The sequence below is a fragment of the Lontra canadensis genome, unplaced genomic scaffold (assembly GCF_010015895.1).
Source record: "Lontra canadensis isolate GAN:19392208 unplaced genomic scaffold, GSC_riverotter_1.0 scaffold61, whole genome shotgun sequence".
Lineage (NCBI taxonomy): Eukaryota > Metazoa > Chordata > Mammalia > Carnivora > Mustelidae > Lontra > Lontra canadensis.
The window spans coordinates 9,932,656-9,955,538 of record NW_022631055.1 but is presented as its reverse complement, the minus strand read 5'-3'; the positions used below and the strand labels follow the sequence as shown (position 1 = coordinate 9,955,538).

Genomic DNA, 22,883 nt, shown 5'->3' with positions numbered 1-22,883 from the left:
TGAACCTTTGGGGTATGGCCCTCCTGAGCAAATTTCCCCTCTCCAGCTTCAACCTGCCTGTGGAATAAATAAATCACTCTTAGTTGGGCTGGGCAGGCCTTGGGTCCATGTCCCGTGGGAGGGAGTCTGACTGGGGGGACTCCTGTTTCCAATGAACCTTGGGGATCAGCCTCCCATTGCTCCACCCCCACCCCCCATTCACGTCGTCGCTGCTTTCCTTCTCCCTGGCTTTCGGGATGCTGTTGGAATTATCACTTTGCATCACCCCCGCCTGCAGCTAGCCTGGGTTTCCCCCAGCACAGAGCAGGCCCTGCTTGGCCCCGGAAATGCTCTCTGCCCTCCCTGGAACACGTGACTTTCGATTTTCCTTGAACGCAGCACTTCATGACTTTGGCGTAAACTTCAGACGCAGCCCCCTTTCCTGTCTTCACAACAAGGAAATAAGTTGAGTTTCAGAGAAACCAGCTGCTGAGAGCACACCAGGCCTTCCGGCACTGGTCCCTGCTTAGCTTGGGCCTTTGTGTGGCAGCTGGTGTGCCCAGGTGAGTGGCCGCTCTCCGGCCTTCTGCCCCTGTCCTGTCACTACAGACACACCCCGGGCGACTCAGGACAGCTGGCGGAGATCGAAGACTCCGTGGGGTATGACCTACTTAACACTTTGCCTGGGCATGGGAGGGAGTGATCAGCTGTAGGGCCTCAGGCTGTGGGCTTGGGCTGCAGAGATACCAAAGTTAGTTTCTTGGGTCTCAATTCTTCACCTAGAACCAGCTGTTTGCTGACGTTGGGGACCAGAGACCTGTGGCCCATTTGCCTCGTTATCTTCTGCACGACCCCAGGTAAGTCATCCTGGATGGAACAGCACCTGGCCGCCATTTCCATGGGTAGCCTGGGTCTGGTGGTGAGGGACAGAGGTAGGAGGCCACTGGGAAGGACCGTGAAGGGCCGTAAGATTGGAACGGGTGGTGTCCAGCTGGAAAAGGAAACAGACACCACTTGCGGCCACCCTGAGTGAAGCAGATTCCCTGCCAGAGGGTCAGCTGAGTGGTCCTGTCTGGGGGACACAGCGATGCCTGCTCAGTCCCCTGCTTCCTGCTGGGTCCCATCAGGGTGACACCCTTAGCTCCAGGAAACAGAGAATCTTCAAGAGAGAGCAAACATGTGCTCGGGCCCCCACCCTCACCAGCTTTGTGAATAGGAGGGTGGCTTAACAAGGCTGTGAACTTGAACAAACAAATGGAGATGATTCCTTTCACGGGGCCCAGGACACGCTTGAGCACTTGTAAGGGAGGTCAAGTTCAAGGGGGACCTGGAGAGGTGAAAGAGAAAACAGTCTGAGTCTTGCTCAACTGCTGTGTGTCCTTGGCAGGTTGCTTTCTGTCTCTGAGCCTCAGTTTGTTGTGCGTCTGTTAAATGCAGAGGCAAGTACTGGCACCTTGCTGGTGCCTGACTCTTGACTCTTGGGTAAGAGTTTGGGAAAAATGTCCCAGGCAGGAGAGAGTCTCTGGAGGAGGGAACAGGTGTTCCTGTGGTGAACAACTCAAGACGCGCGTCATGACTCCTGCCTCACTCAGGGTGGTGAGTGTGGCACAGTGGGTGCTTAGTAAGTTGTGGTGAGAGCTTAGGACCCGGGACTCCTGGCATGAAAAATCTTTGGATGCCACCTTGGAAGGCTTTTCTCCTTCAGTGTGGTACTTCCTTTTCCTTTTTGTGCCTGTCCTCCTGTCTCCCGCATGCAGCCCTGGCAGGGACGCGGAGCCGGCAGGCAGTCTGGATGATGGTCAGTGTGTACTGTGGAGCCAGGCAGCCTTGATTCAAGTCTTGGCTCTGCCATCTACTTACTATGTGTGCCGTGTGGCCCCTAGGCAGGTTCCCTAGGCAGGTCCCCGCACCTCTGTGTATGTCAGGTCCTGGGTCCATAAATCCTTCACTCCTGGGGCTCTTGTGAGGATTAGGTGAATGGACAGAGTTGACCCCTGAGCTACAGGGGGCTTAGGGGGTGCCGAAACCCCACGCAGTTGAAAACCTGCATATAACTTTTGACTTGCCCCAAATACGTAACTGCCAAGAGCCTCCTGTTGACCGGAAGCCTTCTGAAAACAGAGTCTAGTACATATTTTGTATGTTATATGTGTTATATCCTGTATTCTTACAATAAAGGAATCCAGACAACACAAAATAGCATAAAATTCTAAGAGAAAAGACATTCACCGTAGTGGACCTGAGCCATTCGAACCCGTGTTGTTCTGGGGTCACCTGTAGATCTACAGCACCCTAAGGCTGTGGTTCTCAACTGTAGCCAATTTTGGCACCTCCACTACCCTCCCTGCCCCCAGGGACATTTGATAATGTCTGGACCATTTTGATCAGGACTCAGGGGGTCTTGTCATCTAGTAGATACAGGCCAGGAAGGACGTGAAACACAATGCACAATACACAGGAGAGCGCCCTTCTGTCCTCCCAACTCATCCTCCCACCTTTCCCACCTTTCCCACCCCCTAAAACTCTCCTCATCTCCATGTTACAGTCACAGAGCCTGACACCCAGAAAGGGAACGCTCCTGTTGAGGTCACACAGCCCTTAAAACCAAGGCGGCAGAGATTGGGGTGGGCGGATTGCTGTCACAGAATTGTCCAGTGGATGAGTGAACACTTAGCAAGTCTGCTGGATGCAAGGACCTGTCCCCAACCCCACAAGGGCACAGTACTCTGGGCCCTGACAGTTGAAGGAAGCTTGAAGTGCAGGGACACCTGCCAGCTTGGGGTGAGAGCTCCAAGGGATCCAGCTCAGAACAAGGGATTCCGACTCCTAAAGGACATTCTTCAGAGTGGTGAGTGCAGGCTGCTGGGTCAGAGACCTACGTTCAAACTGGGACTGCCACTCGCAGGTCGCAGGATTTTGAACTTGACATTAACCTCTCTGAGCTTCAGCCGCTTTAGCTGAGGAATGGGGCTAACTGTTCCCATTTAATGGGAGCTGAGGTGAGGTTTAGATTAAGTGAGCCATGCTCCTGGTAAAATCCCTGGCACAGAGGCTGCTGTTGTTGTTACTTGTTCAACACATACTTATTGGGAGGAAACAGGGGCTCCCATAGAAAATAAGACAGCCATAGGCTCTACCTGGGGGGGGGGGGAGCTCAGCCTGGTCACGGACAGAGGAGCCAACAGACAGGGGTCATACATGGCCATCAGGGCTGTGATGGGGGAGGACAGGCCCTGAGAGAGGAGGTGCCCGACTCAGCCATGAGAGGTAGAAATCATGGCATACTTTCAGGAGGAGGGAATAACAGAGGGGACTGAAGCATATAGCCAGGAGAAGGGTGTGGGCACCTACTATGTGCCTTGTGGTCTGGGTTAGGGAACAAGACAGAATCTCCACTCTCATGCAGGGAGCAAAGGTCTTATGTCAAAAAGTTGGCGGATAAATCATATTTTTGGTGATGAAGAATCATAAAGCTGGGACAGGAACATCTCTATACTGAAGAAGGAGAGGTGATTTTAGAGAGGGAGGTCAGAAAAGAACTCTTGGAGGAGGTGGTGATAGTTAAGCAGAGACTTGAATGAAGTGAGGGATTTTGAGGGAAGAGCGTCCAGGCAGAGGGAACAGACTGTGCAAATGCCCTGCGGTTGGACCATGCCTGATTTGATCAAGTGACCTGAACAAGTGACATAAGGAGGCCCATGTGGCTGGTAGGGAGTGAATGAGGACAAAGAAGGGATTCGGCAGCTTGCATAAGGACGTGGGGACTGCTGTGAAGACTTGGGCTTTACCCCTGAGTGAGGTGGAAGTCTCCTAGAGGGCTGAGAGCAGCGAAGGAAAGGATAACACAATGGAAGGCTAGGTGCTGTGTTTGGTGCTTGGTGAGTCTTAGCTCATGGGATCCTCATCATCTCCCTATGCCAGGCACCTTTGCTTGCACTGTTTTCTAGGTGGGGTCTGGTGAGCTTAACTCACTGGCCAGGACCACAGCACTATTGCACAGTGGATTCCTGACTCTATGGTTGAAATCTGATCCCTTGGTGTCAGGAAGAAGACATGAAAGAGCCGATCGCCACCCCTGGCCCAATGCCAGCTGCTGTCATTGTGACTTAGAACATAAGCAAGGTGGCATTTTATTGGCTGATATTGCCTGTGCTGCCTCTCCTGGTGGGCAGAGGGGGTCTCCACGATGATTCTGGACTAGAGAGCAGGAAGTGTGGCTTTAGGGGGGATTTCAGGTCTCAGGCAGAAGTCTGGGGGTCAGTGAGAGGAGGGATGGGCAGAGAGGGGCTGGGCCCCCATTCCAACATAGCCTTTGGTAGGGTCAGTGGCTGAGGACTAAGCCTCTAGGCCTGGCTGGTGCAACTCCCTCCCCCTCCCACCAAGTCCAGTTGGATAGGCTCATTCCCCTCTGCAGCCTGACTGCCTCAGTCTAGCCTCTGGGCTCTGACAGTGGACATCTAATGGGGGCTTTTGATGCTCAGAGTATGTTTTGTGGAATAGTAGATCCTTGAGGCTCTGCTACATAGAAGTGGGGATAAGACAAAGTTAAAATGGTCCTTCCATGCAGGTCTTCTCAGAGCTTTTAATTCAATTTTTTTGGTAAGATTTTTATTTATTTATTTGAGAGAGCATGAGCAGGGGCAGAAGGGGTGGAGGGAGAGGGAGAAGCAGACTCCCCACTGAGCGGGGAGCCTGACATGGGCTAATCTTAGGGCCTTGAGATCACGACCTGAGCTGAAGGCAGACGCTTAAGTGACTGAGCCACTCAGGCACCCTGAGCATTTTTTTTTTTTAAGGTTTATTTATTTATTTTAGGGGAGTGGGGGGTGAGGGTCAGAGGGAATGGGAGAGAAAGACTCTCAAGCAGACTCCCTGCTGTGCACAGAGCCCCCACTCAGGGCTCCATCTCATCACCCTGAGATCAGGACCTGAGCTGGAACCAAGAGTTGGACACTTAACTGACTGAGCCACCCAGGCGCTTCTCAGAGCCTTTAGTATGCTAATATGCTTTCCACAGCTTTTGAAAATGTGTTTGACCACCTGAGCCTTTTTTCCTTTGAAGTATGTTTGGGCTATCAGGTCTCTCTGAACCCTACCTTTACCTAAGGAGGATGCTTGAATGGTGGAATTTCAGGGAGATCCTTCTGGCAGAGGACCACAGGTTTCTTCTTTTTCCTCCCATGGCCTGGGCTGTGAAAACAAGGCTGCTGTCCCATTATCTCTCAGTGGAGCTACAAACTCTGGCAAGGCCAAATTAGGATCTCTGAACTCACAGTTCATGGGGAGGCTGGATGGGGTCAGTCCAGGCAGGAATAGGGTAGGGAAGTGTCATTGTGGGCCTGTCTCCTTGGAAAGCCGTGGAGTCATGATTCAGGATAGAAACATGTGATCTTCCCAACCACATCTAGGGCCCCATCAGGAGGCTGCACACAGGCCCAGCTCCTGTGAAAGTAAAGGGTCCATGCCTGGTCCAGCCTCTTGTCTCCCTGGCAATTTATCTTCTACTTCCTCCTGTTTACTTCCTCTGGCCTCCCCAGCATCTCTGGGAACTGGAAAGTTAGTCACTCTGGGTTTTATGCCCCTGGCTTACTAGTGAGGACGGCCCAGAAAGGCACAGGAAGGCAAAAGCATACACAGGGCTGGCTAACCCCCGGACCCACGGGCCGTGCGGTGTCGTGTTGTTATTACCATTGTTGCTATTGGCAGTGAGACAGGGAGGCTGTGATAAAGCTCAGAATGTACAGGGAAGGCTCCTGCCTCTAGGATGCTTTGGCCTTTGGTCTGAGATGGTCAGTCATGGCTTATGGCCCTGAATCGGGCCCCAAGGGCCAGTCTCTCTCCACCCCCCCTTCTGCACTAACCCGTCTCTGGCTACCCAGGTTGCACCTGTGGCCACTGTGGGGCGGAGCTTCTCAAACTGTGTTGCCGACAATTTCCTGCCACAGCTTCCTGCCCCAGAGACCAGCTTCACTACCCCCACCCCTACCCACAGCCCCTGGACAAGCCCCCATCTTGCTGCCTGGTCCTCTGTCGTGTGTATAGGGAGCAGTGATACGAGTCTGTGAGGCAGGGATGGCTGGATGTGGGAGGATGGAGAGGAGTAGGGAAGGTGTACTCAGTAGAGGCCACTGCATGGATAAAAGTATGGAAGTGCATTTGAAAGAAGGGGAATAGCACAGCCCAGCTGGAACAAAGGGAAGGTTGAAGAGTTTAGTTAGATTCAATGAAGTGGGCAGGAGGGAGCCACAGTAAGTTCTTGAGCAAGGGAGGCCTCAGAGATAAATTGCCGAGAAGCAACTTGCAGACCCTGGGTCTCAGCTCATGGGAAACAAACTGTGGGGTTTAGCCAACCACAAACACCATGTGAGTTAGATCTGGATCTCAGGTTTTATTAATAGACATAGCAGGTGGAGATCAAAGGAGGTGATGCCAGTACAATCAGACATCAGGAGAGAGATCTGGACCAGGCAGGTTGGCATGGTGGCATGTTTATAGCCACAGACAGAATGTCCCAAGTAAGGGGACCAGGGCTGGGGAAAGAGACAGACCAGGAACTGTCAGAGAGGGAGGAGGCTCTTCCCAGCCTGTGAAGGACTGGGAAGAGCCAAGAGACTCAAGCAGGAGGGAGGGGTCCCCAATGTCCATCACTCAAGGAACCCAGCATTGAGAAGGGCATTAGGTTCTTGCTTTGTGCCCACCAGGTGGAGATACCAGTGCTTCCTCTCTAGCCTGGAAAGCATCCTGGTGGGGGTGGAGAGCAGACTGTGAGGCTGGTGAGGGGGTGGAAGTCAAGAAAGTAGAGCAGGAGCATAAACAGCACTTTCTTTCCTATATAAATTATTTTTAGTGTCTGGTTTGTCTATACTTTCCAGTTTCTTTCTTTTTTTTTAAAAAAATATTTTATTTATTCACTTGACAGAGATCACAAGTAGGCAGAGAGGCAGGCAGAGAGAGAGAGAGAGGAGGAAGCAGGCTCCCTGCTGAGCAGGGAGCCCGATTCGGGGCTTGATCCCAGGACCCTGGGATCATGACCCGAGCCAAAGGCAGAGGCCCCAACGCACTGAGCCACCCAGGGACCCCGATCCAGTTTCTTTAGTTAAAAAAAATTATGGTATAATTTACATACAGTAAAATTCACCCATTTTAGTGAAAACTGCGAGCTTTGACACATGCCTATAGCTGAGCAACTACCATCTCCATCAAAATATTGCTTATTCTCCCAAATCCCTTCATGCCCCTTCTAGTCAATCCTTTCCCCTGGCCCCCAGCCTTTGGCAACCACTGATGCATTGTTCTCCACTGATACAATTTTCAGTGGAATTATACAGTTTGTGTCCTTTTGAGTTTGGCGTCTTTCACTCAGCATGATGCCTTTAAGATTCATCCATGTGTTGTGGGTCTTAGCATTTCCTCCCATTTTAATGCTGAGTGGTATCCCATGGTCATGGTTGGGATGTACCACAGTTTATCTATTCATCTGTGGAGATAACATTTGTTTCCAAAATCTGACCGTTGTGAACAGAGTGGCTATAAACATTTCCTGTGTAGGTTTTTCTGTGAATGCAAGTTTCCATTTCTCTAGGGTAACTACCTAGGAAACTTTTTGACTCTTCAGTGCTCTGATGGAATTGGCGATCTGAATCTCCAGGTGGGGACACAAATGTGGTCCCTGATTAACCACTTGCCTGTAACTGTTGGGACATCCAGGAACTCCCTTCAGCCTGGCCTTCCCAATCCCAGTGTCAGGAGCCATCAGGTTAGAATACAGATTCTTGCTCCTCCTCTGGCTACCCCAACCCAGACATCACCTGATTCCCATTCCAGTATCTTTCTCTCAGTCCCTGTGCTTGTTATTGCCTGTCCCTGGACACCCGGAAGGAAAGGCAGCCTTTTTCAAGCCACAAAACCCTTCTTTGCACCCCCTGCTTATATTTGCTTAATTAAGAAAGGCACTCAAGGGTCCTCCCCTCAACACAACCTGTGCCTGGGTGGTCTTGCTGGGCCCACCTTAGAGAAATGTCTAGAAGTTGTATGGGGAGATAAGTTTTTTCAGTATTACATAAAAACTGACAAATATACAGCAAAATGGGTAGAAGTAGTTGTATACCCATTAGCCACCCCATAGAGTCAACAATTAATATTGTTATATTTACTTTATCACATACAGTTGATTATATTATTAGCAGATTCTTTATTTAGCCTACACACAAATATTTACTTGTAACCCCCAGACACTTGAGGCATTTCATAGTCATCCATGAACACACACAGAGAAGCAAGAAATTTGAGTTAACTGATGTGCACATTCCCATTGAGGTCAAACAACGGGATACTCCTCTGCTTTTTGTTTTAATTCCCGTGCTGGAAACAAGTGTCCTCTATTTGGTGCCACATTATTGTGCGTTTTGTTGGCGATTTCACTGTTTAAATGGCAGTCTAGTGCTGATGTGCAGTCTTGTGTTCCTAAGTGCAAGAAGGCTGTGATGTGCCTTCCAGGAAAAGTATGTGTTAGATAATCTTATAGTTGTACTGCTGTTGGCTGAGCGTTCAATGTTAATGAATCAACAATACATATCAAAAAGTGTCTTTAAGCAGAAACAGGGCTATGTACTGATCAGTTGATGAAAATGTTGTGAGCAGGGACTTTAGACACCTAATGTTGGATTTCCTCTAGCAGCAATCATTTAGTTTTGCTAATTTTGTGTTTGCAATAACTTTATAGAATTACCCTGAATTATAAGACTTGACTGTTTCTGTCTACCTATCTGTCCATCCATCAGTTAATGTTATTTTTTGGGTGCTTTTTGAAGTAAATTACAATCATCAGTATCCACCAGACTAAATATTTCTGCATACAGATTGTTAACAGCATTCAATTTTTATGGTTCTTCTTCTTTTTTTTTACCTTAAGGGTCCAAATACACTGCAATGAACAAATTTTAGTACATTCTGAGAAATTCAGACACCTGTATAACCTAGTGCTTATCAAGATATCAGTCATTATATATAACCCCAGAAAGCTAAAAACAGATAATTTTAGGTTATCTGCCTTGCTAGATATTTATCTAAATATCTTTAATTCCTTCTCCCCACATTGGATCATACTTTTCAGTCATGAATTTCATTTTATTTAGTGATTGTATCAAAGTTCACACTGGAATTAAACCCTAATGTATTTAACCAATCTCTTATTGATGGATATTCAGATTAGTTTATGCTTTCTAGAAATCTGTCCATGAAGGCAGAAGGGGGCAGGGCAAAGGGGAATTTCTAAGGCCAGGGGACTTCTTGGGAAGGTCAATAGAGTAAGGTTCTTTTGAAGAACAAAGCTGATTCTAGCTTCAGAACCTTTGTACTTGCTGTCCCTCTGCGTGATGTGCTCTCTTCCATGACTTTTGAAAAGCTAGCCCCTCCTCATCCTTCAGATCTCAGTTCCGATGCTACCTTCTCAGAGAAGGTGACCATCCCAGCGACGGTGGCCTTTTCTCGTAGTATCACTCATTTATTTCCTTTACAACACGGACCTCAGTCTGTAATTATTTCTGCCTCTTGTTTACTGTATCCCCCACGTCCCTCAGACTGTTGTCTTCAGGAGGGCAGGATCCTATCTTATTCACTCTTATCTCCAACACCCACCTGAAACACAGTAATTCAACATGTGTTTGGGAAATGAATGAATGGTTCCAGGTGCTGGTGTGGGGGGCCGGTGGGGCTGTCTGGGCGCTCCGCACAAAGTCTGAAAAGTCAGGGGAGGGTTGGGGACTCTCCGGGCTGAGCTCAGCAGGCTGGGACTCCTCTCCAAGTTGATTCTGGCATAAAGCAGAGTCTGCACGACTGGCGCGGACGCCCCTCCAAGCGGCCTCTCTCCCACTATCTCTGGGCCCAACGCGCGCTGTTGAAGAAGGCAAGCCCAGACCCTGACGTGCCCTCTATCTCCCTCTGTACGCGCAGGGCCTGGCGAGGCACAGCGGCCGCGGCGATGCCGGACCCCGCGGCGCACCTGCCCTTCTTCTACGGCAGCATCTCGCGCGCCGAGGCCGAGGAGCACCTGAAGCTGGCGGGCATGGCCGACGGGCTCTTCCTGCTGCGCCAGTGCCTGCGCTCGCTGGGAGGCTATGTGTTGTCGCTCGTGCACGACGTGCGCTTCCACCACTTCCCCATTGAGCGCCAGCTCAACGGCACTTACGCCATCGCCGGCGGTAAGGCGCACTGTGGCCCCGCGGAGCTGTGCGAGTTCTACTCGCGCGACCCCGACGGGCTGCCCTGCAACCTGCGCAAGCCGTGCAACCGGCCGTCGGGCCTCGAGCCGCAGCCCGGCGTCTTCGACTGCCTGCGCGACGCCATGGTGCGCGACTATGTGCGCCAGACGTGGAAGCTGGAGGTGGGAGCGCGGGCCCTCGGGGGCGGGGCCAGGAGGTGGGCCTGGGGAGAGCTGGCCGGGGTAGAGCTGGTCTCAAGAGCCTGCCCAGCCTTGTTGGCGGGCGGGGGCGGGGGGCGGGTACTGTGGAGAGCTGTCGTCTTCGCCTGTGCTTTGCTTTGCCACGCCAGATTTGGAAGCTGGAGGGGTGGGTGGGGACGGGACCCCGGAGGAGGCTTCAGAGGGAGGGGCTTGAGCGGTGCCTTGGTGCACGTCCTTGCCAGACCAGCTTGTGGAGGTGGCGCTGGGCCGGGCCTGGGTGCCGGGCCCGAGAGGATCCTGGGGGCGCTGCCAGCGGGGGTGGTGGGTGGTGGTCTTTGACAGCCTGCAATACACGACAACCAGTGTCAGATCGTCAAGCTGGAGATGAGCTTGGGGCTGCCTGTAAGGAGGGGCCTGGGACGTGTCCTGGATGGGTGGGGGATTGGAGAGGTACCCTGGAGTTGGGGATTGGAGGGGGGAAGCTGTCCTCAACAGCTCGAAGGACTCACCTTAGGTCCTCCTAGGGTGAAGGGTCTCATGGGAACGGAGGCAATTAGGAAGGTCCAGAAGATGAAAGAACCTTCCTGTGGCTGTGCACTTGGCCCCTTGGTGACACATGGTGACAGTTACAAGTCTCCTCCATCCTCCCTTCCTTAGGGCGAGGCCCTGGAACAGGCCATCATCAGCCAGGCTCCCCAGGTGGAGAAGCTCATTGCCACAACAGCTCACGAGCGGATGCCCTGGTACCACAGCAGCCTGACCCGCGAGGAGGCAGAGCGCAAACTCTATTCCGGCTCGCAGACGGACGGCAAGTTTCTGTATGTGGGGCTTGAGGCTTGGGGGTTTGGGGTGGTGAAGCTGGGGCTTGTTGGCGGAAATCCTGGAGGCTGGGGCAGACCTCAGCGTGCAGATGGGCCTGTGCTAACATGAGCAAGGCGGTAGTGTGTTTCTGAGTGTGCACATGGACATTATATGGGAAGGGATCTGCAGATCTGGGACTCCAGAGCTGGGCTGCCTGGGTGGAAATTCAGGCTCTGCTACTTCCCAGCTGGGGATACTGGGCGAGAAGCTGAACTTCTGCCTGCTTCAATTTCCTCTCCTCCATTCAAACAATATTTACTCAACATCTACTATGTGCCACGTACTATTTCAGGCACTGAGGCCATGGCAGAGAATGAAACAGACACAAATCCCTGTCCTTGTGGAGTGGGAAGACAAAAATGATAAATCAATGAAAATAGAGCATGGGTGGGAATCCAGACTCTGCTACTTACCAGTTGCTGTCCTCTTCCTACCTCAACGTTGAGCTCTTTCATGTCTTAAGCTTCCATGGAAGATTCCATGCCCCAAGGAAAATTTTGCAAACTTTCTGTAGAGTGTATGACAGTTAACTGGGCGACTGAGGTAAGAGGAATGTCAGGAGAGCCAGGGCCAATCGCTTTGACCAGCTGTGGGTGCCTTGGATGTCAAGCTTGAAGTCACAGAGGAAGGGAGGGCCAGCATGAGCCACAGGAGGCTGAGACTGAGGCTGAGGGAGCTAGGATTGGGTACAGCATGGCAGGTCCAGAAGATGAAAGAACCTTCCAACCTCAGCTGACACTGAGGTTCCAAAGCAGTTGGAGCACTAATATTATCAGGGACAGTGACTCACACTGAGCAATGTCAAGAGGCCATAAACCGCTACTTTGAGCCAGACCACTGGAAAACTAGGCAAGGCATGCTTTAGACAGAGGCTGTTGTAGAATCTTCTTTTGGTTCCTGTAGTCAAGAACTGCTTTCTCAGTATGGAGATAGGGGTCTAAAGGTCAAAGCTATAGGCATAGAAACTTGCATTGGGACAGTGGGGAAATACCCCTGTGGGATCCTGATGCTTGTCACAAGCCAGAACAGGTCCAGTTCTGAGATGAGGGTGTAGGGGGTGATAGAAAGACGCATGCCACCCAGGCCTGGAATTAAGACCAATTAATTAAGAATTAAGACCAATCTTGACCACAGTTTAGAGCTGCTGAAGAGTGGTTGGAATTGTACCTCATGCTTTTTGCTACCAAAGCTTTCTGAATTATCTCAGAATTTGTGGTACTGGTTGAATTTGAAAAGAAACCGGACCCCTGCAAAGGGTCTATGATATTTTTAAGTATTTCCTAACCTCTTCTGGATCACAGACCCCTGTGGGAATTTTATGGAAGCTGAACCTCTTTCTCTCTTTTTAAAGATTTTATTTATTTATTTGTGTGTGAGTGAGAGAGCACAAGCAGGGGGAGCAGCAGGCAGAGGGAGAAGCCGGTTCCCCACTGAGCAAGGAGCAAGGATGTGGGACTTCATTCCAGGACCCTGGGATCATGACTTGAGCTGAAGGCAGAGGCTTAACCCACTGAGGCACCCAGGCGCCCTTCCCAAGAGAATATTTTAAGTGGCTGTGTGTCCACCATAGATGGCCAAATATCCCTTCGTGGATGACCAAGTAGCCCCTGTGGGTGGCTGAGTGTCCCCTGTGGAAGGCCACATATTCAGCCATGGAGGACCAGGTGTCTGCTTGAGGGTGGCTCAGTGTTCTCCCCTAGACGGCCAAGGGTTCAGCTGTGGGTGGCTGAGTATCAGGCTATTTGGGGCTGAGTGTCCACTGTGAGAGGGCCAATATTCCCCTGTGGATGGTCACATGTTGGCTCTCGGACAACTGTGTCTCCCTGTAGACACTGCCATCTCCTCTCATTCCCCTCTCCCACCCCACTCCACCAGCCTGACCTCAGAGGCCCTAGTCCCTGCCACTTCCCCATGAGACTATCAGGAGTAGAACCTGTGGGCATGTGTGTGTGTGTGTGTAAACTGGGACCCAGCAGGGGGTCACCACAGGAGAGGCCCAGGTGATTATAGGGGTGATATCTCCTCCTTCCCCCTGCCAGGTTGAGGCCCCGGAAGGAGCAGGGCACTTATGCACTGTCCCTGATCTATGGGAAAACTGTGTACCACTACCTCATCAGCCAGGACAAGGCGGGCAAATACTGTATTCCTGAGGGGACCAAGTTTGACACACTCTGGCAGGTAAGCTGCCCATCTGCCTTGTGTTTGTGGGGGTTGCGTAGGGTGCTGGTGAAGAGAGGAGCCCTGGCCCTGACCCCACCCCCCACAGCTGGTGGAGTACCTGAAGCTGAAGGCAGATGGGCTCATCTACTGTCTGAAGGACGCCTGCCCCAACACCAGTGCCAGCGCAGGTGAGGGGGGTGGTGGGGGGCAGGGGGTGAGTGGGAGACCCTGTGCCCCACCCCTCACTGTCCCTTCTGCTCCCCCAGAGGCTGCTGCTCCCACACTCCCAGCCCACCCATCCACGTTCACTCACGTGAGTTGGCTGGCATCTCAGGGTTGGGTCCTGAGGGTTGGAGCTGGGTGGGTGGGCGATGGGTCCTGTTTCCAAGGTAAGACTGGGATGGAGTGTGGGATACCCCCAGCACTGCTCCTGGGAGTCTGCAGAGCATATGGGTCTCAGGGGCTAGGTGCCCCCAGCTCAGGGTCATGTGGACCCTTGCTGACCTCATGACCTTTAGGCTCACAGACGGATTGACACCAGCTCAGATGGGTACACCCCGGAACCAGGTGAGCTGACGGAGGTGGAGGGGTGCGTGTGGGGTTCATGCCAGGCCATGGTCAAGATCTGGGCTCTGGGCTGTGGCAGGGGAGGGATATGGGCCAGGCCTGACTTGTAGCAGCTGGCCTTGGTTTGCCCCATGCATATATTGTGCATGTAGACGTCCACATGGCCGCGCGTCCATCATGCCTGCCTGCATGAGTGTGTGTGGGGTGCACATGGACATGTAGGGGAGGACATCTGGGTCACAGATACACATTTGTCCAGCACCTACTATGTGCCAGTCACGCTTCACACTCATGTGTGTCTGTTCTTCTGGAATGTCTCTGACGGGCCAGATGATGTAGTCATGGCAATTATTCTCATTTTACATATGAGAAAGGAGGGCAGGGAACTGAAGGAGGTCTTGCAGCTAGGAAGTAGTGGAGCCAGGACTGAGCCTGGGCAGGCGGGCTTTCGAGCCTGTGTTCCTGAAATGCCTTGCTGCAGATGCTCATTTGACGTGTAGAAGTAAACCTGTCCCTGTGTGTGTGCAGGGAATATACCTGGTTACCTGTGCACGCAGAGGCTCATCCTGGAGCCCTGGTAAACGTGGCTGTTGGTGCATCCCCAGACCTGGGCTGGCAGGGACATGCCGGGGAACACACACACACAGATGTGTGTACTCTAGCTGGCTTGCTAACAGTCACTCGTGCAAACAGGTCCTTGGGCCCCATCATACACAGACACATGGGTGAAAGTACCCGTGGGAGCGTCTGTGTGAGCACACAGGGGCACATGTGGTTACACGTGGACATAGACGCATAGACTCTGCCTTTAGAGTCCACTTGGACGTGGCTTCCCAGCTCACCCATAGACGGGACCAGGAGCACACGCGAGTGCACATGTACATATGAACACACGCATGTACCTGTGTACCTGGGCGTGTTCTGGATGGGGACTGTGCCTTGTGGGTGCCAAGACTGCCGTGCCCCACCCCCCCCATTCCCACGCCCTCATCCTGACTTGGGAGTGCATGCTTGTGTGTGTGTGTGTGTGTGTGTGTGTGTGTGTGCCCAGCACGCCTAGTGTCCTCAGAGAAAGCACAGTCAATGCCCATGGACACGAGTGTGTATGAGAGCCCATACAGTGACCCTGAGGAGCTCAAGGACAAGAAGCTCTTCCTGAAGCGGGACAACCTCCTCATGGCTGACATAGAACTTGGCTGTGGCAACTTTGGCTCAGTACGCCAGGGTGTCTACCGCATGCGCAAGTATGGCCACCCTGCTGTGGTTTGGGGAAGCACTGTCAGGGGGCGGGTAGGGCAGACGATGGGAGTGGGGCCCCCCCAACTTAGGGGATAGAGCCAGGAGGCAACATCGGTTTGCCTGGGAATTGGGCCCTGGGCCAGGAGACCGCTAGGGGAGTACCTGGGAGGGCTCGGGGACAGCACCTGAGAGTGCGGGAGACACAGGCTGGGGATGGGGCGGAGTGTGGGGCTCCAAGCTGCAGTTGCAACAGACGCCTGCCCATGCCTTCCATCGACTGCCCCCCGGATACGGGCAGCCCCTGGGGAGGGTATAATGTTGAGGTGTTTTGTTCAGTGAGGGGTCGTTCTCCATGAGGAACTTGGCAGTGAGCCATCACTAGCCGACGTCCTGGCAGCTGAGGAAGTGCGTGCCTGGGCCCTGAAGTGAGAGCCAGGTGGCAAACCATAGTACCCACCACATGTGTCTGGAGAAGAGAGAGGCCGGTCGGGTGGGCAGAAGGGGCTGAGCAGGGCCCGGGCTGACTCCAGTGCCCGTCACGGCAGGAAGCAGATTGACGTGGCCATCAAGGTGCTGAAGCACAGCACGGAGAAGACAGACAAGGATGAGATGATGCGCGAGGCACAGATCATGCACCAGCTGGACAACCCCTACATCGTGCGGCTCATCGGCGTCTGCCAGGCCGAGGCCCTCATGCTGGTCATGGAGATGGCGGGTGGCGGGCCCCTGCACAAGTTCCTGCTTGGGAAGAAGTGAGCCCTGGGGTGGGCTGGGCCTCTGGAGCTGGTGGGACTCTCGCAGGCTCATCCAGCCATGAGCACACACTTGTCTCACGTGACTCCTGCCCCCTGCCCCCCCCCCCCAACTCATACCCACAAGGCAGAGCTGTTAACACCAATGTGTTCTCATGCCTCCAGCTCTCACCCACATAGACACGATCTTTTACACTCACTGCGGCATGGGCCCATCACCTCCTGTTCCTGCTGGTGCATATGTATTTGTGGTGTGACCTCTCTCACATGCTCAGTTATTCCACAGGTGTCTACTGGGCAACTCCTCTGTAATCGGGACTGTCCCCAGCCCTTGGGATTTACTGGTAAACAGAAGAGACAAAGATCTCTGTCCTGTGTTCCGGTTGGGGAAGAGAGGTTTTCAAAAAGAATTATAATACCACAGGGGAGTACGTTGGAAAATAAGTACTATGAAAAAGACGATTGGGAGTGTCAGGGTGGGAGATGAAAGGTGAGAAGGTGAGGTTTGTGTAAACTGAAGGAGGCAGCCAAGGGAGCTGTGGGGAAGAGTGGTTCCAGTAGAGGGCACAGCCAGTGCAAAGGCCCTGAGGTATGCTTGGGCCAGGGGTCATGGAGGAACAGCGAGGAAGGCTCTGTGCCTGCAGCAGAGTGCATGAAGAGGAGAGGAGGAGCTGATGTGGGTAGGGAGGTGATGGGGGCCTTGCAGGGCCTTGTGGGCCACGGGAAGACCTGGACTTTTTACTTGAGGTGAGGTGGGAGCCCTGGGAGGATCTGAGCGGAGGAGTGGCCGGACCTGACTTCCATGGGGGGACAAACCATGGGGGGTGAAGGCAGAGGTGACTGTTCTGGTCCAGGCTAACTTCTGGTCCAGGCTAATGACGATGATGGCTGGGCCATGGTGGCAGAAGCAGAGGTGGAAAGAAGTAGGATTCTGGAGGGATTCTGAAGGCAGAGCTGCCAGGGAGTGCTGACAGGTTGGAAGCTGGGTGTGAGACAGAGGAGCTGATGGCAAGGCTAGTGCTTCTGGCCCAAGTAAATGAAAGGATGTAGCTGCTGGAGAAGAAGGGGGCAGTGGGGACAGCTGGCTTTGTGTGTAAGTCAGGAGCTTAGCTTTGTATGATTTCTGAGATGCCCACAAGACCCCTGAGGGCATGTAGAGGATGCAGGTCAATGTGTAAATTTGGGGATCATAGTATGTGGGAGAAATGTAAAGCCTTGAGACTAGAGGAGGACAGAGGGTTTTGCCTTTTTTGTTCACCTCCCCATGGTACCCCCAGCCCTGTGCCTGGCACACAGCAGATGTCCACCAAGCACCTACTGAACACATGCTCAGCAGAGAAGTGGGCTTTACCACCTTGGGAACCTGGGTTGTCCCCTCCAGCTGACCCTGACTCCCCTGTACCTCAGGGAGGACATCCCCATCAGCAATGTGGCCGAGCTGCTGCACCAGGTGTCTATGGGGATGAAATACCTGGAGGAGAAAAACTTCGTGCACCGTGACCTGGCGGCCCGCAATGTCCTGCTGGTTAACCGGCACTACGCCAAGATCAGCGACTTCGGTCTCTCCAAGGCGCTGGGTGCTGACGACAGCTACTACACTGTGAGCTCCCAGCCCTTTGGCGCCCAGTGGATGAGGTTGGTGGGTGGAGGGTCCCCAAGCCCTGCCCTGGCAGCATCTCCCTGTTCTCAGGCCCGCTCAGCAGGGAAGTGGCCGCTCAAGTGGTATGCACCCGAGTGCTTCAACTTCCGCAAGTTCTCCAGCCGAAGTGACGTCTGGAGCTATGGGGTCACTATGTGGGAAGCCTTCTCCTATGGCCAGAAGCCCTACAAGGCAGGCGTGGGCAGAGGCAGGTGGGTGGGTAGGAAGGGGGGGTGAGGGCGAGGTGGCCCTCATTACTTACATTACACTTGACTCTGGCTCAAGCAGAAGATGAAAGGCCCCGAGGTCATAAACTTCATCGAGCAGGGCAAGCGGATGGAGTGCCCGGCAGAATGTCCGCCTGAAATGTACACGCTCATGAGTGACTGCTGGATCTACAAGTGAGTGCCAGTGTGAGGGAAGGGTACCTGGCTGGACTGACACCTGGGCCTGGAGTCGGAGGTCGTGATGCCCAATAATCCCAAACTCATCCCACCAAGACTCACCCAGTTCACAGCCTTTCCAACACTTGCTACCTTTATTTTCTGCATCTATACTCAGTGCCTCAACACACTAATTCTAGAATGCTGGGATGGACCGACACCACAACACCCTGCCTCCTGTAGACACCTAGTGCTCCAGCATCTAAAACCTCAGTCCCCCACCAGCCAACACTCAACACATTGATCCTACAATACTCAAAAAAGTTAGTACTCTGTTACCCCAAATATGGTACTGGTGGTCAGGGCATGGGATAATAATACTCCAGTCTAATTCCTCAGCCCCCCACCATCCAACATTCAACACCTCTTTACCCTTGCAGGCCAACACTACAGCACCCAAACACTCAATACATTCAAAACCTCCACCCCTGCCTGGTGTTCAAACTCAACACTTGAGCACCCTAACTTGTAAAATCATCAGCATTTCAACTTCCCATCAGAAAATAGGCAACATGCACCCAAAAAACCTATTGTCCTACATTGAGCCATGCAATGCATGGATATTCTAACATTTGATACCTTTCCTACCCCAAAATCCATTATTCCACTGGCCAACACCTATGACATTGACAACCAAAGTCACCCAATTAAATAGACACCCTTTTTATGGTAAATAATAAATGATCAGTCCATCCAACATGTGTTAACCTGGCCCCCATTGGGAAGTACTCAGTACACCAGCACCCCAATACTGTTTAAGGCTAGCATCTTTAGTAGCCTGACTCCCCACTAGCTGAACCCACTGTCAGTGCTCCAGTGTTCTGCTAGATTAGGGGCAGCGTCCTTGCACCCGTATAAGCCCACACCTTGCACCAATTACACTGGCCCTTGGCACATGAGCAGTACTTCAGCATTCAATATCCCAGCACCCCTTGGTTGACGGTTGTTACCCCAACACTCAACGAATGCAAGTCTTCACCAGTTAACACTCAACAGATGGTTCCCCCAACATCCTGTATGTCGGCAGCTTTTCATTACGTGGGAGGGCAACACCCGAATTCTAGTCCTCTCGTACTCAAGACACCTCTCCATTACCCCAAACTCCACCACCCTGACAACCCCACTGATTTTCTGAGCCCCCTGTGTGTCTCCCCTCCAGCTGAAGTTGGGTTGTGGGGATGTGGTCAGTGGCCTGGGTCTACCCAACCCCCCACAGGTGGGAGGACCGCCCGGACTTCCAGGCCGTGGAGCAGCGCATGCGCACCTACTATTACAGCTTGGCAAGCAAGGCTGAAGGCCCCCCAGGGTGTGGAAAGGGGCCGGAGGCTGCTTCTGTTTGAGCTGCAGCCTGCCCGGGGCCTGCAAGATGCGATGCCCCAGCTTCAGCTCCATCCGAGGTCAGCTCAGCTCGTTTCCTCAAACCAGCTGGGCTGTGGTAAGGCAGGCAGCGGAGGCCTCAGGTTCATACGGATCCAGTGGTCCCCACCTGGTCGCCTGTTCTCTCTGGCTGGAGGGAGGAGGGAAGGCCCTGGCAGGGTGGGATTGTGTAACTTACGCCTGGGCAGCTGTCTACTGGGCAGCCCCGAGCTGAGGGTGCACTGCTTACCATAAGGGCCCTCCTTCATCTGGGCCCTGAAGGGGAAGACTCTGGAAACTCAGGTGACAAGCCCTCAATCATTGTAATAAACTCAGCTTCTCTCTTGTTGGAGTCCCTCATCTTTTCTGGGGTGAGGGAGAGGGGACCAGGAAAGGGTCTGGGTCATTGGAATGGGGTCAGTGAGAAGTGCCTGAAAATGGCTTTTCTTGGATGGGCCCGGATGTGGTCCCCAGGGTCTGGTCTTCCCACTTCTCTGCCCCAGGACATCTTTGTAGGACTGAGGAGCTATGGCAGAGTGGGGAACTGGGGCAGGTGCAGCGCTGGGCCTCCGCTTCCCTGTCTTTGCAGATTGAATGAAGTGGGTGCTTTCCACGCTGGTTGCGTCTTATCACCTGAAGCAGTTTTAACCATCGTCAATGCCTCCTCCCACCCCACGCCCCAGCATCGGTGCATTTTAAAGTGTCTTCAGGTGATTCTATCACCCAGCACCCTATTCAGCTGCCCCACCTTCTTCCCTGGACACAGGCAGTCATGGCTGGGATCTTCCTTACCTGGTGTCCTAAGTACTGGTTCAGTCCCACAGAGATGTCCTGTCCCCAGGCTCTTGCTGCCTCAGTTTCCCCATGTGCAAAATTGGTATATGTGCTGCCAAACCAAGCACCCCCCAACATGGAAAATTGGATGTTGGAGCGCAGAACTCAAAGGCGAGTAAAATGGAGCCAGGCTCCTGCGTTTCTTTTCTGACCTTGCTCCCCTTTCCTTAGCTGTGATTGGCCCCACCTGCGATAAGACCCATCTGGTCTTACTCTCCTGGCGTGGCTCCCGAGAGCCGTTGGTCCAAGGGCAGCTGTGAAGCCCGCTCCAAGCCAGGGAAAGGCAAAGAGATTTCCTGCAGCTTCTGGGAGGGCAAGTTTTTTTTCTTTTTGTTGGTGGAGGTTTAGAAATCCCCTGGCTGTTTTGTGGAACTATGGTGGAAGGACGGGGGCTTTATCTGTTGCGGGGAGTGGGAGCGTGAGGCCCAAGTGGGTGAAGCCAGTGAAAAGACTCCAGAGCTGGGAATTTGACATTGGGATTATTAGGTACAGACTCAGCTTACTCTGATTTCACCATTTACTGTTGAGTTTTAATAATTTATATGTAAGCCTCATATTAGCATACTCTTGAATGCGCTTTGTACTCTATATGAAAATTAATCCAGAGAACCCCCAGTTGTACCCTCAACTCCAGATACACCAAGACTCTCGGCTATGTGCATTTGTTTGGAGAGTGAATTTGTAATGGTTTGGAATTGTCTGAGCGTCTCCAAGTCCTGGGAGATGATATCTTCTTGCATTTAGATTCAAAATAGACAAACACTGATTGTAAAGGTAAAACAAAAAAGATGCAAGCATTGTTTTTAAATTGTTTGAAAACTAACGAACAAATCAAGAAAAAAATATCACACAAATGGCGAGATTTTGTGGCTTCCTGAATTGTAGCGTTTGTTGATATTTCTGTTTTATTACAATTCGCTTGTTAATGACTGGACATTTACATTATTTCATAGAATTTTCTCTAAGAATGGAAGTACATTTTCACTGTCTGCGTTTCTTTTATTGTTGCTGAAAATAACTTTATTTTATAGGAAGGTGGTATTAAAAGTCATCCCCCCGAGTGTCGCTTGCACAGAGAACTCTACATGTGCTGGCAATAAATGTTGAGCGAACCAATGAGGGATGGTGCTATTCCACATAGTTACCACAAGGTGCCGCCGTTCTCCAAGACAAGGTCGCTCAGTTCCTCAAATCTGGTCCTAGCTTAGGTGGGTTAGTGAGGTAGAATTCTTAGAACGTTCTTTCGAATGCTGACCCGAACTGGATCTCTACCTCACTCCTCAAGGTCCCAAAACTACATAGAACTCACCTCTTTCTCCAAAAAGAGATTTCACTCCTCCGATGTAATGCCGCAATCTGCCTATTCTGGAAATGTGTGTCATGGGGAGCACAGACCCAGGGTAACTGCAGCTGTGATGGTGGAAGCCCACAGGGTTCTGGGGGCAGAGGGGACTCTTGAGTTAGTTGAGAAGGGGTCAGTCTGCTGGGCTTCCTGTAGGAGGTAATGTGTGAGCTGAGTCTGCAGTAGGGAGAGTGAGATTTGCTGGGGAAAAAGTGAAGAAAATGTTCCAGGCATAAGGAACAGCATGTTGAAGTGAGAGAACATGCTTTTTGGAAGAAAAGAGGTTTTTTTGGTTATTATTATTTTTTTTTTCATTTTGTTATGTTAATCACCGTACAGTCCATCATTAGTTTTCGATGTAGTGTTCCATGATTCATTGTTTGTGTGTAACACCCCCATGCTCCATGCAATCCGTGCCCTCTTTAATACCCACCACCAGGCTCACCCATCCCCTCATCCCCCTCCCTTCCCAAACCCTCCATTTGTTTCCCTGGAGTCCATAGTCTCTCATGGTTCATCTCCCACTTTGATTTCTCCCCCTTCATTCCAAGAGGTTTTGAGTGACTAGAACCTTGTGTTTGAATGGGGCTGCTGAGGCCAGTAAAGGGATAACCCTGTGGGAGACAAGTGGTGCCTTTTTTTTTGTTTTTTTCTAGTGGCTTGCTGAGAAGTAATTCATACTATTTCCTCCACCCCCATCCCCAGCCCCTCCTTCCTAGCATAGGGTTTTAGTGTTTTGTTTTGTTTTTTAAGTTTTTAAAATTTGAGTATAGTTGACACACATGTTACATTAGTTTCAGGTGATCAGACAAATTTATACATTTCAAAGCTCTGTTCTGCATGAGTGCAGGTACAGCCTGTCACCATACAACACTATTACAGTATCACTGCCTATATTCCTTATGCTGCGACTTTTATTTCTGTGACTTATTCATTCCATAACTGGAAGCCTGTATCTCCTACTCCTCCTCACCCATTTTTCCCATTTCCCCCTCCTCGGGCAACCATTACTTTGTTCTCTGTGTTTACAGGTCTGATTTTGCTTTTGTTGTTCTTTATTTGTTTTTGTTTTAAAGATTCCATGTATAAGTGAGATCATATGGTGCTTGTCTTTCTCAGTCTGACTTATTTCACTTAACATTATACCCTCTAGGTCCATCCATGTTGTCAGGAAAGGCGTGATCTCATCCTTTTTTATGACTGTGTAATATTCTGGGGTGTGTGTGTGTGTGACATCTTCCTTATCCATTTTTCTATTGATGGACACTTTGGCTCCTTCCATATCATGGCGATTATAAATAATGCTGCAATA

At 51.8% G+C, this 22,883-nt stretch overlaps 1 protein-coding gene across 4 annotated transcripts; it reads left to right on the top strand.

Annotated features, from left to right (window-relative positions):
- The first annotated feature begins 390 nt into the window (after positions 1–390).
- LOC116879548 (tyrosine-protein kinase ZAP-70) lies at positions 391–19,743 on the top strand. Of its 4 annotated transcripts, none has more exons than XM_032877893.1 (14): positions 392–542; positions 763–836; positions 9,925–10,360; positions 11,036–11,196; positions 13,279–13,417; positions 13,506–13,587; positions 13,666–13,712; positions 13,918–13,966; positions 15,018–15,210; positions 15,751–15,957; positions 17,365–17,557; positions 17,648–17,788; positions 17,885–17,997; positions 19,256–19,743. In XM_032877893.1, exons 3-14 carry the CDS (start codon positions 9,959–9,961, stop codon positions 19,377–19,379), a joined length of 1,851 nt encoding a protein of 616 aa, XP_032733784.1. In that variant the 5' UTR covers positions 392–542; positions 763–836; positions 9,925–9,958; the 3' UTR covers positions 19,380–19,743. The 4 variants fall into 4 exon arrangements, with proteins under 4 accessions (XP_032733786.1, XP_032733784.1, XP_032733785.1 ...); XM_032877894.1 differs by having other exon boundaries at positions 392–639; XM_032877895.1 differs by lacking the exon at positions 17,885–17,997 and having other exon boundaries at positions 391–542; positions 17,648–17,808.
- Positions 19,744–22,883: the final 3,140 nt, after the last annotated feature.